The sequence below is a fragment of the Vitis riparia genome, chromosome 2 (genome assembly GCF_004353265.1).
Source record: "Vitis riparia cultivar Riparia Gloire de Montpellier isolate 1030 chromosome 2, EGFV_Vit.rip_1.0, whole genome shotgun sequence".
Classification (NCBI taxonomy): Eukaryota; Viridiplantae; Streptophyta; class Magnoliopsida; order Vitales; family Vitaceae; genus Vitis; species Vitis riparia.
The window spans coordinates 16,515,726-16,530,881 of record NC_048432.1 but is presented as its reverse complement, the minus strand read 5'-3'; the positions used below and the strand labels follow the sequence as shown (position 1 = coordinate 16,530,881).

Below are 15,156 nucleotides of genomic sequence, written 5' to 3'. Positions count from 1 at the left end.
TAACAATATCATTTTCCTCGACAAAACTAGTTATTAAGTATATTATTACTTCTTTTTATTAATTTTTTAGAATTTTTTTGGAATATTTTTATGAGCTCTTCATTCCATTGATAATTTTTGTTCATATTTTTTATTATTATTTTTTTTTGTTCAGATTTTTATGAGATCTCTAACATACTATTATGAAAAAGAAACATAGCAAAAAAAAAAAAAACAGAGTGCTCTGTTTTGTTCTCATTCATCATCCTTAGATATATGAGTAGGAAAGTTCTAGATATAAGAGGTTGGAAACAAAAAATGTTGTAACTAATCTGAAACTAATATGTAGCTAATTTGTAACTAATTCTAGCTCATTCTCTTAGAAAAATAAAAAAGCAACTGTTTAACTAACTAACATAACTTTATTCTTCACAGTTAAGAGAATCTTAATACTCCCCCTCAATATGGAGAATGAATATTGTGAGTTCTCATCTTGCCAAGTAGAAATGTGAACTATGTTGGATGAAAAACCTTTGTTAATAGGTCTGCTACCTGATGTTGAAAATAAACATGAAGTGTTTTCAATCTGTCATCTTGGATCTTTTCCCTTACTAAGTGACAATCAATTTCAATATATTTTGTTATCTCATGGAAAACAGGATTTGTTGCTATGTGCAAGGCAGCTTGATTATCACAAAACAACAATGTTGGTTGCAGATGACTTATGTAAAGATCTTTGAATAAGGAAAGCAACCACAACCACATTAATTCACAAGTGGCATTTGCCATGGAACGGTATTCAACTTCAGCAGATGATCTAGACACAATGTGTTGTTTCTTTGACTTCCAAGAGACTAAAGAATCACCAATGAAAAAATAAAATCCACTAATTGATCTCCTGGTATCTGGACAAGCAACCCAATCAGAATCTACAAAAGCTTTCAATTCAATGGCAGATGAAGAAGAATAGAAGAGACCTTGACCAACTATAGATTTAACAAACTGTAAAACATGATATGTTGCTTGTAGATGAGGAGTTCGAGGCTTGGCAAGAAACTGACTCAACCGATTGATAGAAAATGATAAATCTAGTCTTGTTATTGTAAGGTAAAGCAATTTACCAATCATTCTTCTATACATAGAATGATCATCAAATAAATCTCCTTCATCTTGTGAGAGTTTAACATTTGGATCTATAGGAGTCTTTCTAGTTTTGCAGCCAAGATATCTCGTGTCAGACAAGAGTTGCAAAGCATAGTGCCGCTGAATAACAAAAATTCCTTTAGAGGATCTATCAACTTCAAGACCAAGGAAATATTTCAGATTTCCTAAATCTTTAAGTTTAAAACAACCATTGGGAAACTTCTTCAACTCATCCACATTTTCTTGATTATTACTTGCTATGACAATGTCATCAATATAAACTAGTAATGCAATGAAAGAATTACCATTGATCTTAATGAATAAAGAATTGTCAAAAGCTGATTGTTTAAAACCTGTGCTGATAAGAACACTAGAGAACTTAGAGAACCATTGGCGAGATGCTTGTTATAGCCCATAAAGGGACTTGTGAAGTTTGCAAATAGTGTTTATAGATAAGGACTCCCCCTCATGGTGAAGACCAAGTGGTAAAGACATGTAGACTTCCTCATGCACCATGCAAAAATGAATTATTGACGTCAAATTGAGTGAGACTCCAACCATGAACAATAGTTAGAGAAAGAAGAACCTTAATAGTTACCAATTTTGCAATGAGAGAAAAAGTGTCAAGGTAATCAACACCTTCCTGATGAGTGTAGCCTTTGGCTACCAAACGGGCTTTATATCGTTCAATGGTTCTATCAGCTCGATACTTGATTCAGTAGACCCACTTGCATCCAACAATGTGTTTACCAATAGGTACTGTGGTCAATGACCAAGTCTCATTTTCCTTAAGAGCTCTCAATTTCCTAGACATTGCTGCTTGCCATTCTGGAATAACTGCCACCTCAGAATAAGTAGTAGGCTCAAAATTGGAAGAAATGGCATTGATAAGAGATGTGTGAGGGGTAGATAATTTATTGTAATCAAGTACTTGAGATAAAGGGTGGCAAGTAGATTGCGAAGCAAGGGAAACTAAGCAACAATGATAATCTTGAAGGTAAGAAGGTGCTCTCCTAGACTAGGTGGGACAATCAAAATATGATGAAATTGGACTAGAAGAAGGATTTGTTGAATTATTGGAAGAAATGGAAATATGAAGTGGAATAACAAGATTAGAGAAAAAATCAAAATGATAGGGTTGTGAGTCATCATTTTGGAAAGGAAACATTGACTCATGAAAAATGACCTCACGGGAGATGAAAATGGTGTTGGTGGACAAGTCAAGTAGTTTATAGGCTTTATAACCAGATGTGTAACCAAAGAATACAACTTTAATAACACAAGGTGAAAATTTTATACAAGAATGGTTCAAAGTGGAAGCATAGCACAAACAACCAGAGGCTTTAAAATGAGAATATGAAGGTTTCTTCTTAAACAACAACTCAAATGGGGTTTTGTTGATCAACAACGGTGAAAGAGTGCAATTAATAAGATATACAATTGTGAGAATGCAATTACTCCAATAAGGCAAAGATAAATTTGATTGAAAGTGCTAAGTCCGAGCAACATTCACAATATGTTGATGTTTCCATTCCAAGTATTATAGTTAGCATTAGTGAGATGATGGGATACGAGAACAATACTAGAATGATCTGAATTGTGAAAGAAATAAGGACTAGTTGAATCTTCCATAGATGACAATGAGTTAGGAACACTGGTGATAGCAAGAGTGACTATGCTTCCTCGAGTCATCAGTGATGAAATGAGACAAAACAAAGTATGATGAGCAATAGTAGTTGCTCTGATACCATATTATGAAAAAAAAAATAGAGCAGAGACGAATATAAGAAACATAGTGCTCTGTTTCGTTCTCGTTCATCATTCTTATAAATATGAGTAGGAAGGTTCTAGATATAGGAGGTTAGAAACAATGAGTACTGTAACTAATCTATAGCTAATCTGTAACTAATTCCAGCTCATTCTCTTAGAAAAATACAAAAACAATTGTTTAATTAACTAACAGAACTTTATTTTTCACAGTTAAGAGAATCTTAATACATACTGTTGTTGTTGGTAATTAGGATTTCGGTTTTGAAATTTAGGGTTTGTGTGAAGATTTCTACCCCGACCTTTTCTGAATAATGACCTTGTGAATTCATCAAAAAAAAATAATTAAAAACTAGGGTTTGAATCTGATCCCAAAACTTTAATTTCTAAAAACAAAAATTAAAAAATAATAATAAATAAAGCTTGAAAATTGATGATTTTGCCTAGGCCTGTCTCTCTAGCTCCGAAGGTATTTGACCTAGGTAAACAAGGGCGCGTTTGGGTTGTTTTATGAATACAGTTTAAATTAGCCTTCAAAACTAGAAAACATTTTCGAGAAGTAAAATAGTAAAAGGAATGATGTGGACAACTCACATGGCCACATGGCCACATGGCAGCCTTTGGAGGGTGTTCTCTTTTAGAATAAAATAATTTTTGGAAACCTAAGGCCTGTTTGGTTGGTGTTTTTAAGAACTGTTTTATGTTCTTGAAAACAAAAAACACTAAAAACTTGTTTGGTTGAGAAAGTTGTTTTTGTTTTTCTCGTTCTCTGTGTTCTCAAAATGACACTTTTTAGAGAATAAAAAAAATGTTGTTTTCCTTTTTTTTTTACTGTTTATAGAACAAAAAAAAACCATAAGAGAACAATTGTTCTCCGTGTTTTTTTCTTCCCGTTTCTCAGTTCTATTATTCGAATGAGATCTGAGTTTTTTGTTTATCATGTATTGTTAGTTTTTTTTTTTCCCGTTTGGATGCTGAGAAAAGTGGGGAATGAGAAAGAAAAAAAAAATGATTTTTCCCGTTTTTCAGTTTTGATTTTTCTTGAGTTGTTTTGTTCAAGAAAAACAAAAAAAAAAATTCCTGTTTAAAGACATGGAATAGAAAGAAAATGAGTTGCTTATTGAGAGGGTTTTGCAGATGATTTTTTTCTTAGTTTTGAAGAAGATGAGAGACGACAGAGAATGAGGGTAGTAATATGTAAATAAGGTAGTAATATTGGGTAAATACTTTTCTCAAGATTGGAATGGTCAGAGATATTTTTAAGGGATATGAGGGTCATTTGTATGGATAAAATGGTTGGTAAAAAAAATCTCATATATAAAGTGAAAATCTATTAGTCAAAGCATATTGGTTGGTAAAATATATTGGTCAACACAAATATAACACCATTTTTAGCCGTGGGAATCCCTTGGAAAGTGACCATCTTCAAACTTCACCTTACTTACATTTATTTTCATGTCCAATTTATTTTATTTACAAACTTGTTAGATGAAAATTAGCTGTAAAAATTAAATTAATTATTTTTAAAACTTTTTATCTCATCTTAATAGAATATACTATAATTTTTAATAAAATTAAAGATTAAATAAAAAATGTTAATAAAAATGATTTTATCATGTTTGATTTATTTTAAAAAAATATAAAAAAAATTATTTCAAAATTAATCAAACTATTATCATTTTTATTTACTTTTCTTTCATTTTTCCCCAATTTTTGTTCAAATTTTATAAAAACTAAAAAAAAAAGGTATTTAAAATCTAATTAATATCAAATCTATTTTTAAAATTTTAAAATGAAATAACTTTTTCAATTTAAATGAATTGTGTATATAAAAATTATTTATAAATTTATAATATAAAGTTACTTGAAGATAACACTTTATTAATTGGAAAAAAAAAACATCTTTTTAACATGTTTTTTGTTTTACTTGTTCTAAAAAACTTTTTTATTAACTCAGCTAAACATGTTTTTTTTTTTTAGAACAAAAACTGTTTTCCAAAATTAAGCTCCAAACATATATATATATATATATATTTTCTGAAAACACAAAAAACTGTTCTTAAAAACTATTTTCTAGAACAATTTTCAAAAATAACAACCAAATAGACCCTAAATTACTTCAAAACATTTCAAAAACATAGTTTTGGACACATCGACTGCTTCTCAAATTTTAAATTTTATCATAAACAAGAGTAAATATGTAAACATACTTATAATATGGGTTAAGTAACTTGACCCTTATAACGCTTCCAAACTTTTGTTCACTATTCAAGGTCACTTTCAAGTTTTAATACATAGAGGTGGGCTGCCAACTCCGTGCAATTTCACATTATTATTTCATTTTGAATACAAAATTAATTTTCTATTATAATTTATTATTAATTTTTTTAAAATTCTATTAAAATTTATTATTATTATTACTATTACTATACAAGTCAACCCTCAACCCATACAACTGTATTTAAAACGAAACCAAAATTGGCGCGATGACACCCCATGTAGTATGGATAATGGTAGTTGTCACACCCCTGAATATCTCACTGAATTTTTCACGAGTGCACGGTGCTAAGGACCCTTCCTTAGCCAACCTTTCTTCCCAGCGTTTAGAAAAACAGAGTAAAACACAGAAAGAACAAAGCAATAGGGACACACACGAGGTTACGAGAATTCTTTCCCAACTTGTATTAAATCACTCTTACAAGACAAAATTGTTTCCTGAACCAAAGTACAATGCTCTCACCCAAGCATACGAGAAGGAACCCTTTCCCCAAACTCTCTCCCTCTGTTTCAAGGCTGCAGGAGCCCTTTTAAAAGACTTAAGCTGCAGTTACAAATTTGAATTTCTCAATTCAAATCTTGGAGCCAACTAGGTGGTTGTGCAACTGGCCAGAACCGCCCTCAACTGCCTTGCATAACCACCCACCACCCAGATAGTGGCCTGCACATGCCACCCACTTGCACCAGCCATCATCCCTCAGCCAACTACAGGTCAAATGATGGCTTGACTTGGTCACTGAGCTAGCTGCCACTAGCTAGCTGCACTGCCATCAGCTAGCTGCACTGCCATCTCCTCAGGTCTTGCTCACCAAGCTGCTGGAGAGTCCCCCTAACAAGTCAACCCCTCTCTTGCAAGGTGCCTCTTATGACCGAGTGCCCATCAGCATGTCTTTGATCAAGGCCCTCTGAGCCAGGCAGCGTGCACCAACCATCTGACCAAGCATCTGGTGCATCAGTGTGTCTTCCCCACACTGATGTGTGAGCCCGTGCCATGTCTAGGTGCCCATGGCTTGGGCTTGTTGCTTGCTTCCAACTTCCCAGCAACGAGCCATGGCATTGCGCCCATGGCTGATTCCTCTTGGTGCACAGGGCATTGCGCCTCTGTGTTGTGCGTAGGCATCTTGGTGCGAGTCAGCTATTGCTTGGAGCCATCAGACCATGGCATTGCGCCCATGGTTTCATCAGTTGGCTCACCGCACAAGGCTTAGGCGTCCTTGTGCCTGCACGGGGAGGGGGTAGGCCGCACTAGGCCCCGTGCCGTTGCGGCCACGGGGTGCACACCACACATGTCGTGGAGCCCATGTGTGTGTGCTCGAGTCGCGTCGTGTGTCCTAGGCACGCCTAAGGCTACGCCATGGAGCCCCCTTGGTGGGGTCAAGGCTTTCCTTGGTGGCTCCCTCCTTAAAGAGCAATATGAGTCGTTTTCATTGTTTCTTGAGAAGACATCAATATGTCTGAGGAGACATCAATATGTCTGAGGAGACATCAATATGTCTGAGGAGACATAATGGAATAATAATTTTAATTATAAATTAAAATTTCAAGTTCCTCAGCTTTCATCTACACCACCTAAGTCAGGTGCGGGCTCGATGCCCATCTGGTGCGCACGCGGTGCATGTCTAGCTCACCCATAGTGCGCTCGCGGTGCGCGTCTGGCCCACTCGTGGTGCGCATTTGGCTCGCCCGTGGTGCACGTGCGGTGCGCATCTGGCTTGCCCGTGGTGCACGCGCGGTGCACGTCTGGCTCGCCCACGGTGCGCACGTGGTGCGTGTCTGGCTTGTCTACGGCCTCCTTACATGGCTCCTAGAGTTTGAACCACCAAACCTCCAGGATTTCCCTGCTTTCATCCTAGGCTCTCATGGGTGCAAGGCCTACTCATGAGGCCTATTCCTCCATGGTTAAGTTAAGGGGCTAAGGGGCTGACAGTAGCTGCCAAACACTTTCTATCCAAGATAATATATAAAAAAAAAAAAAACCATCTATTAACATCTATTTTGAATAAATTAATATTCACTATATGTATAAGGTTTTATCTAAATCAAGAGTAGAAGAATATTCTCTTGTTAAAGAAGAAGGGAGAAGCAGAACTGAAGAAAACTAAAAGAATCAGAGGAAAATGGAGGCTGTTTCTAGTAATAGAGATTTCTGTTAGATGATGAGGACTTTTTATTCCATTTTTGAATGCCCGTCCATTAATTTTTTGTGGGGGTCTCCTATTAGAGAAGGAAGGAGAAGAGAGGGGAAGAAAGAGAAAGGAATCGGAGAAAGGAGGTCGTTGATCTTGGAAGCTAAGGGAAATGAGAGATTTTCACACATTGCTTGAGTGGAGATTACCCAAGTATGGTTTCTGTTTATCTTCTCTTTACTGCTTTGTTGCACATGGGTCGGTCGGTAAGCTCTGCAACTTATTGCTCTTATTCTGCTTCGTGGGTGTCAAGTGTCTTTCTCTTGTTGAGTCTCGGACTTTGCAGTTTTGTTTAGAGTCTGGTGTTTAGTCGTTTTTGTTTCTTGGGTCTTGGGTATGTTGTAAACAATGTTTGAAATATAAATTTTTTTTGGGAATTTCGCATATCGGCCGGCTTCGACACGATATTCGTCGATTACCGGTCGATGGAAATTTTTGGTAATTTTTCTAAAATATCACCGATATTTTGGGAAATTTCCCGATATTTCCTACCAGTCCAGCCCAAGCACATGATACAAAATCTGACCAATTTTTTTTTTTTTTTTTAAAAAAACAAATAAGATGGTATTTGGTAATCTGATCATGATTTGCGGGCAAAGGTAGCTTTCTTCAGCCTAGCTCAAAAATCCCGGATTTAGGGTTCGTGAAATTTAAATCCAGTGGCATAAAAGGAAAAAGACCCCTAAAACAGATCCAGAAAACACAGGGAGAAAAAAAAAAAGCAATTTTTTTTGTTTTCCTTGGGGGTTTTGCATGGATTTTCTCGGAAATCAAATGGGGGATGGATTTTCTCGGGAATCAAATGAGGGTTGTTGCAAAAAAAAAAAAAAAAAACATGATTAGATAAGTATTTGCGAGGATTGAGAGTGGCAGAGGAAAAACATTCCAATAATTTGTTCAATTTAATAAAATTACTACACGTGCATAACATGTGCATTATCTATAAAACATTCTAATAATTTGTTCCATTTAGTAAAACTACTACACGTGCATAGCATGTGCATTATTAATAATGCAAAATTGCAAAAGTGGTTCAGAAGCAATATTTTCATCCGATATGTTGAAAAATTTTAATATTTTTATTCTTGCGTTCACACAATTTATATTATTTTTTATTATTTTTAAAAACTTTTTTTTTTCTAAAAACTAATGTTGTTCTTATTATTGTATTTTTTTTTTACAAATACACATGTTTGTAATTATGTACATAATTATGGAATCAAGATATCAGCCCAAGTAGGATTATAGGAGCATAGATTTATTCATAAAATGAGTAGAGAAAGTACATTTGATCCAGAAAGTAAACTAAATATCAATTTCCAATTGCACCAGAAACACCCCCATAAAGGATCAGATAACCAGGTTCACCTCCAACATCTCCTTTATTGGTTATATCGAAATTAAAATTATCAGCAAACTGCTCTAGGTCCCTAGGAGGTTTTATAATCGTATTATTTACTACAATATTGGCTTGTGCGCAAAATGCATCATAATTGGTGTCCAACTTTATCCGATGACCGGAACCCATTCCTGGACTTGGGACATTCGGTGGGCTGAATACCTCTCCTCCCCATTCTGCTCCCGTAGCCGTGCTTCCTAAATTGGTGAATATTTGACTTGGCCACCACCCTACCTCGGTACGATTGTCATCGTAATAAAGATACCAGCCCAGATTAATCGTGTCCTACATTAATGGGGAAAATAGAGGTGATAACTTAATTTTATCGCTAATTCCAACAAGTAAAAGAGAAGAAAAATGTCGTGCAAACCTGGTAAATTGATAAGGTTATTACGTATGGTAGTTCACCATATGTTGAAACCGGTTCGAGAACCATGTACACAGGTATATCTATTGAAGCTTGTATATATCCACATTGTGTGTTGAAACAATGTGCTTGACCAGCCTGTTCATGGTGGAACAAACAATGTCAACATGCATTCTTCCAAAGGTTTAATTGTAATCGTTTAAATTAAATTAAACTTATTACATGGTATAAATATACATTCTGGTTCTATTATCACCACCATATAAACGGGTTCACCTGAAACACAAAATGAACAAATAAATGAGTACACATTTGCTAACTGAACCGAAGATCTTAAGGATATATATACCAAAGCAATGAGGTGTGAATGTGTGAACTAAAATAATTAATTTTTCTTCACAAGATAAATCTTTTGTCCACTCACCGTCCACCCAGCTTCTAAGCTTTCAGCACCATTTTTAATCTTTGAATTGTATTGAGGAGCTTGAGCCAGAAGATTCCATACGCTAAGCATCACTCCAACACCATCATAATCGATATTTGCGGTAGTTTGAGCCACAACAAACTGTGCAATACAAAGTAAATGTCAATTGAATTGTTTTTCTTCTTCTCTTTTTTCGTACTTCCATCAATCCTAAGATTTTCAACATAAATCAACCTTTCTCACAAACAAAAGAAAATAATCGTAATTTTTTTTAAAAATAATTGCAAATACACTAAACATTAATCAATTATGTTGTTATAACGAAATTATAACTTAATGTTTGCCGGGTTGCTTGTCAGTAAGAGGATTAATTTTCGAAGCATGCATTTCTAAATACAATTTGGCTCTAATGAGATCATCTTTAGTAGTTCTCCTTATGGGAACTGTTCCCATCGGACATCCTCCACCCTCCAACCCCAATTTCACGGGTTTATAATCAGGTTTTGGCACCTCTTTCTCTGGGCTCACTCTTCTAGGAGGTGATGTTGGCCTCATCTGCATCAAAATTATCTCAATAACATTTTATTTCTGATTTATAATTAAAAAAATTTGGATCATAAAGGAATTCCTTTTGCATTTTTTTTCCTTTTTTTTTCTACTATATTAAACTCACAAGTTTTAAACATACTACATTAAAATGTAGCTCTTAGGATAAATTAATCTGATGAGGAGTCAATATCCCAATAATAAATATAGTTTCCTTAAGCATATTTTTCTTCTAATTTTGCAAAATGGGTGTTGTATTTACTTGCCTAATTTCTATATTTATTTCTCAACATGTTAATAATATTATATGATATAGGAAAAAAAATGAAAATAATTTTCACTAATGGACACACAAAATGATGTATTTATAATAGAAATCAAATTCTAAAACATACCTGGGGATGAAAATTATGATTCTTCAATAAAGGATGATCAAATGCAGGTTGCTTGTAGAAGTCCACACAATCATATATATCTCCATATTTTGTCTGCATGTAGTAAAATAATTTCATGAATTTATTTTCTTATTTTATTCAAAATTTAGTAATATTTAGTTGTAGTTTTGTTTTTACCTTAATAGTCTTCACTGCTGGCTTATTCAAGCGCTTAAGTTCTTTCTCTAATTCCAAATCTTCTTCTTTCGATAATTTCTTATATCCTTCAACCCCATTGTAATATAGAAAGAGATAAGAAACCAACAAACAAGGTAGAACAACTCTCAAACCCATGGAACCCATGGATTTGACCTGTAGCAAAAAAAAAAAAAAAAAAAGGTAGATTAGGAATGCATGAGAATAATTATTTTTGCAACAATGACCTACTAAACCAATGAAAGAGGACTACTACACCTCCCAAAATCACTCCCAAATGAAAATCAATATTATTTAAATGATTTTTAATATATCTACAAATTTAATAATATCTTGATTTAAGGAATAATATTGTCCCATAGTGGGATGACTTGAAGGTGAATCAAAAGATTTGGTATTATTCATTCTCATGAATTTGGTATGAAATATAATTTGGTAAATAAAATTAAGATTTTGATTTTGTTTTTATATTTCCATGAAATGATATAAATCCACATGTACATAAAATAATTAAACAAAATGTAGACAAATTGTATTGAACAAAGTAAACAAATACGATAGTCTAAAATTTGATGCTAGAAGATGTGTTACTTACACAATTAATGTTTGAAAAAAGTTATGAAAAAAAACTTAAAAATTGTAAATATTTTTATTTATGTTTAAATAGTAACTCCTTATTTATAAAAATATTTGTAACAATTTTTGCAAAATTAGATACTTCTCTCATATATGTTCAATTTTTAAATTTGAAGTTATCTTTTAAAAAAAATGAAATTTTTTTTCACACTAGACTATCCTTTAAAAGGATGAGTTGACTATTTATACTTTATGAAATCGAACTTCAAACTTAATTTTTGTATCAAAAAGATAAATTCAGTTTATTCTCAACAACTTTTTACCTTACAAAAAAGCATGGGTAAGTTCATGTTTGTCAAAACAATAAAAAATAAAAAATAAAAAAATAAAAAAAATCAAGAGATGGCAAAAAGGAATTCAAGTAATAGATAAAAGAAGAAAAAAAATTCTTACTTTGTTCAAAAGTCTTTAGAGAAAAAAATCTTCAGATATGAAGAAACCACTAAAATTTGTAAGATATTCACCATAAAACTTGTATATATAGTTGAAAAACATCTCAATTATTATAAAAAAAATATCTTATATATGGATATAAAATTTTATTAAAAAAAAGCATTTTTTATGTTATATATATGGTTATAAACCTAGATTTTCAACTGTTCTAATTAAGAATATAATGATATAATTAACAATTAATTATGCACATAATCTTTATCGTTTATTATGGCAGAAATTCTCATACATGCTCATAAAATTTTTGGAAGGAATGTGATTTTCAATGATTACAAATTTGTATGTAATTTATTTCTATACCACTTATAGATGTTTGCGGATTTTTTTTTCCAATCTTAAATTCCCAAATTATTATTATTATTATTTAGAAAAAATAATTTCTTACTAAATCATAATACTATTCTACATTTTATCCTTTTAATTTTTTTTTTAATCCAAAGTATAACTTAATTTCATTAAATATCAAGTGATTTGTGGTATTTGCTTTTATCAGTGTTTGAATGCTATCGGTGATTAAAGGTATTTTTTTATTAATATATTATTGTTGTTATGTTATATAATCTTTTTTTTTTGTCTTTAAAACAAAATCATTTTTTTATATATAATTAAGATAAATATATTTGGAAACTAATAATTAAAAAAATTGTAATTTCATATATTTTTTTAAAAAATACTATATATGATTAAGATAGATATTTGAAAATAATAACAATAAAATAATATCTTTTGTATATGGCAAAAAACCAAAAAGATTATAAAAAAAAAGGTTTATAATGAATATTATGCAATAATTAGGAAATTGATAATTAGATAGTAACTAGGATTTTTAATTATGTTAGGTTGCTATGTGTATTAAATTATTGAAATTTATTCATTAATTTTGATATTTTTAATATGGGAAATTAGGAAATCAAATCCTAACTTGTATATTTCAATAGTCGATTAATAGATTCTGATCAATATTTAGATGAGTATAAATTATGTTTAGGAGCTTTAGTAGGAGAAATTTTATTTAATAATAGATTCTTTTAAAAAAAAAATCATTTCTTTTTATTTTATTTTATATAATTGGGATAAATATATTTGGAAACTAATAATTTAAAAAAAGTTATTTAATATATTTTAAAAAAAAAATACTATATATGATTAAGATAGATATTTTTGGAAATCATAATAATAAAATAATATCTTTTGTATATGGAAAAAAACTAAAAAGATTATAAAAAAAGGTTTATAATGAATATTATGCAATCAATTAGGAAATTGATAATTAGATAGTAATTAGGATTTTTAATTATGTTAGGTTGCTACGTGTATTAAATTGTTGAAATTTATTCATTAATTTTGATATTTTTAATATGAGAAATTAGGAAATCAAATCCTAACTTATATGTTTCAATAGTCGATTACGATGATAGATTCTAATCAATATTTAGATGAGTATAAATTATGTTTAGGAGCTTTAATAGGAGAAATTTCATTTGGATGAACAGATTCATTCTAGTTTTATTGTATTGTAAGGGTTTGTACTTTAAAGAAATACATTAAATTTATTTCTAATTCAAATTTTATGTTATTATTCTTTTGGTTTTTGAATGAAAATTTTCAAATCGTAGAGAAAATACCTTCCATGAGCATACTTTTTAGTTTAGCTTCCATGACAATGGGAATAGTTTGCCAAAGAGGCATTTTAGTGTTTTTATTTTTTATTTTTTTATAGTGGGTTGATTATCAATTATTGGATCTTACATTATTTATGGGCCTATCTTTCTCTAAGAAAAAAGAAAATAATTCTTGGCCTACCTCTATAAATCCACTATTAGTATAGTCACCACTTATTGATACCCAATATAAGTACTAATACAGTTCCCTATCTCTTTAGATCCATTGTTAGTACCTACAATATCTTCAAACTCACCTTTAATACCCTCATCCCATATGTCGACTCATTTTCACTACACGTTGATGCTTCCTTAGTTACACCATTAAGAATCGAGTTTGGGACATTAATAGTACCCTTAGTACAGATGTCTAAACCATCCACTCTACTTCCACCAAAGTCATTTATATTTGTTATAATACGGATTGTCACATCTACTCGATCGGATTTACCCCCAAACATCATGTCGACTTAGATTTACTTCAGGCTCCATCAAAGATGGGTGTTCATCACATGGCACTTGTCAATTTGATAATTATTATAATTAGAGAGGTGCGATCAAAGAGAGAGAGAGTGCATTGGATATTATTTTTTGTGATTTTGATGAAGCTAGTAAAATTACATTTTATAAAAGATTTTTTATATGGTTTTACTTTCTACCTTAAATGCAAAAGATCTAAAAAAAAAAAAACAATTATCTTTCTACTCTCATATTCTAAAAATATTATTAAATTTAAAAAAAATAAAAATAAGAATAATAAATCCGTCAAACAATTATTTCCAAATTTAAAGTTCATGTGTACAATGTACATAATTGATTTGTTTGTCATTTCTCTTGAATATCTCTTACATATAATTTCTTTTATACTCCGGCTCGAGAAAGTATGCATATATTTTAGAAAGGAAATTGAATTCGGCCCCACATATTTGTCAATTGATTTGTAAAATTGTCGGGGGCAAAAAACAAAGGGGCATGAGTGAAAAGAATAATGTCTCTTGCTAATAAAATCTCTCCCTAAAGCTATAACCGGAAATTGAATCAAATGTAATTAATTTAAAAACCACATTAATAATAATATAATAATTTTAAAGGATTTTTATTTGACATCCTCAAAATAGAAAAAAAGAAAGATAATAATGAAACATGTAAAAGTGTGATGTTGATAAATAAAATAGTAATTTATTTTTATTGAAGTAATACCAAATCTTTAAATTTAAATATTTTTATAATAAGCTTTAATTTTACGTAAATTAAAGTATTAATTACTAAATAATAAATTTTAATATATGGTATTTACATACTTATTTTAAATTTTAATGATATTATTTGTACATACTTATTTTAAAAATAATATATCAATAAATTAATGTCATGCCACGTTTGGATTTTTTTTTTAAAATATGCTAGTTATACATCCTCTCAAGATTTTTTTTTTTAATTTCATTTTTTTCACTCTTTTATTTTTTCATATTTATTGATTTTAATTATTTATGGATACTTTAAATACAAAGCAATAATAATATAATTAATATAAAAATAAATATATAATGAACAAATTTAAATGTTTAGGACGTAAGATTTTATATATTCATGCTAAATAAAATAAATCTTATCATATAAATTAAATAAAAATATCATTATCATATTATTTTATTATTTATATTTTAAATTTTCATGTGAAAATCAAAATCAATGATCATGGTTAATTTGATTGTAGTTAGAATGGTT

The 15,156-nt window shown here is 31.0% G+C and overlaps 1 protein-coding gene across 1 annotated transcript; it reads right to left on the bottom strand.

Moving 5' to 3' along the window:
* Positions 1-8,664: 8,664 nt before the first annotated feature.
* On the bottom strand, positions 8,665-13,892 carry LOC117930751. Its single transcript, XM_034851446.1, has 7 exons — positions 13,686-13,892; positions 10,661-10,834; positions 10,484-10,576; positions 9,987-10,097; positions 9,543-9,683; positions 9,122-9,256; positions 8,665-9,036 (listed from the first exon to the last, which is right to left on the bottom strand). The coding sequence occupies exons 1-7, from the start codon at positions 13,890-13,892 to the stop codon at positions 8,665-8,667; spliced, it is 1,233 nt and encodes a 410-aa protein (XP_034707337.1).
* Positions 13,893-15,156: the final 1,264 nt, after the last annotated feature.

What these genes read in the sequence shown, in the direction of transcription:
- LOC117930751 (XM_034851446.1), bottom strand. Translation starts at nt 13,892, where the DNA reads ATGATGTTTGGGGGTAAATCCGATCGAGTAGATGTGACAATCCGTATT. An exon ending in ATGGGATGAGGGTATTAAAG is followed by an intron (nt 10,835 to 13,685) that starts GTGAGTTTGAAG and finishes TTTTTGCTACAG; the next exon opens with GTCAAATCCATGGGTTCCAT. An exon ending in GAGGATGTCCGATGGGAACA is followed by an intron (nt 9,684 to 9,986) that starts GTTCCCATAAGG and finishes TGTATTGCACAG; the next exon opens with TTTGTTGTGGCTCAAACTAC.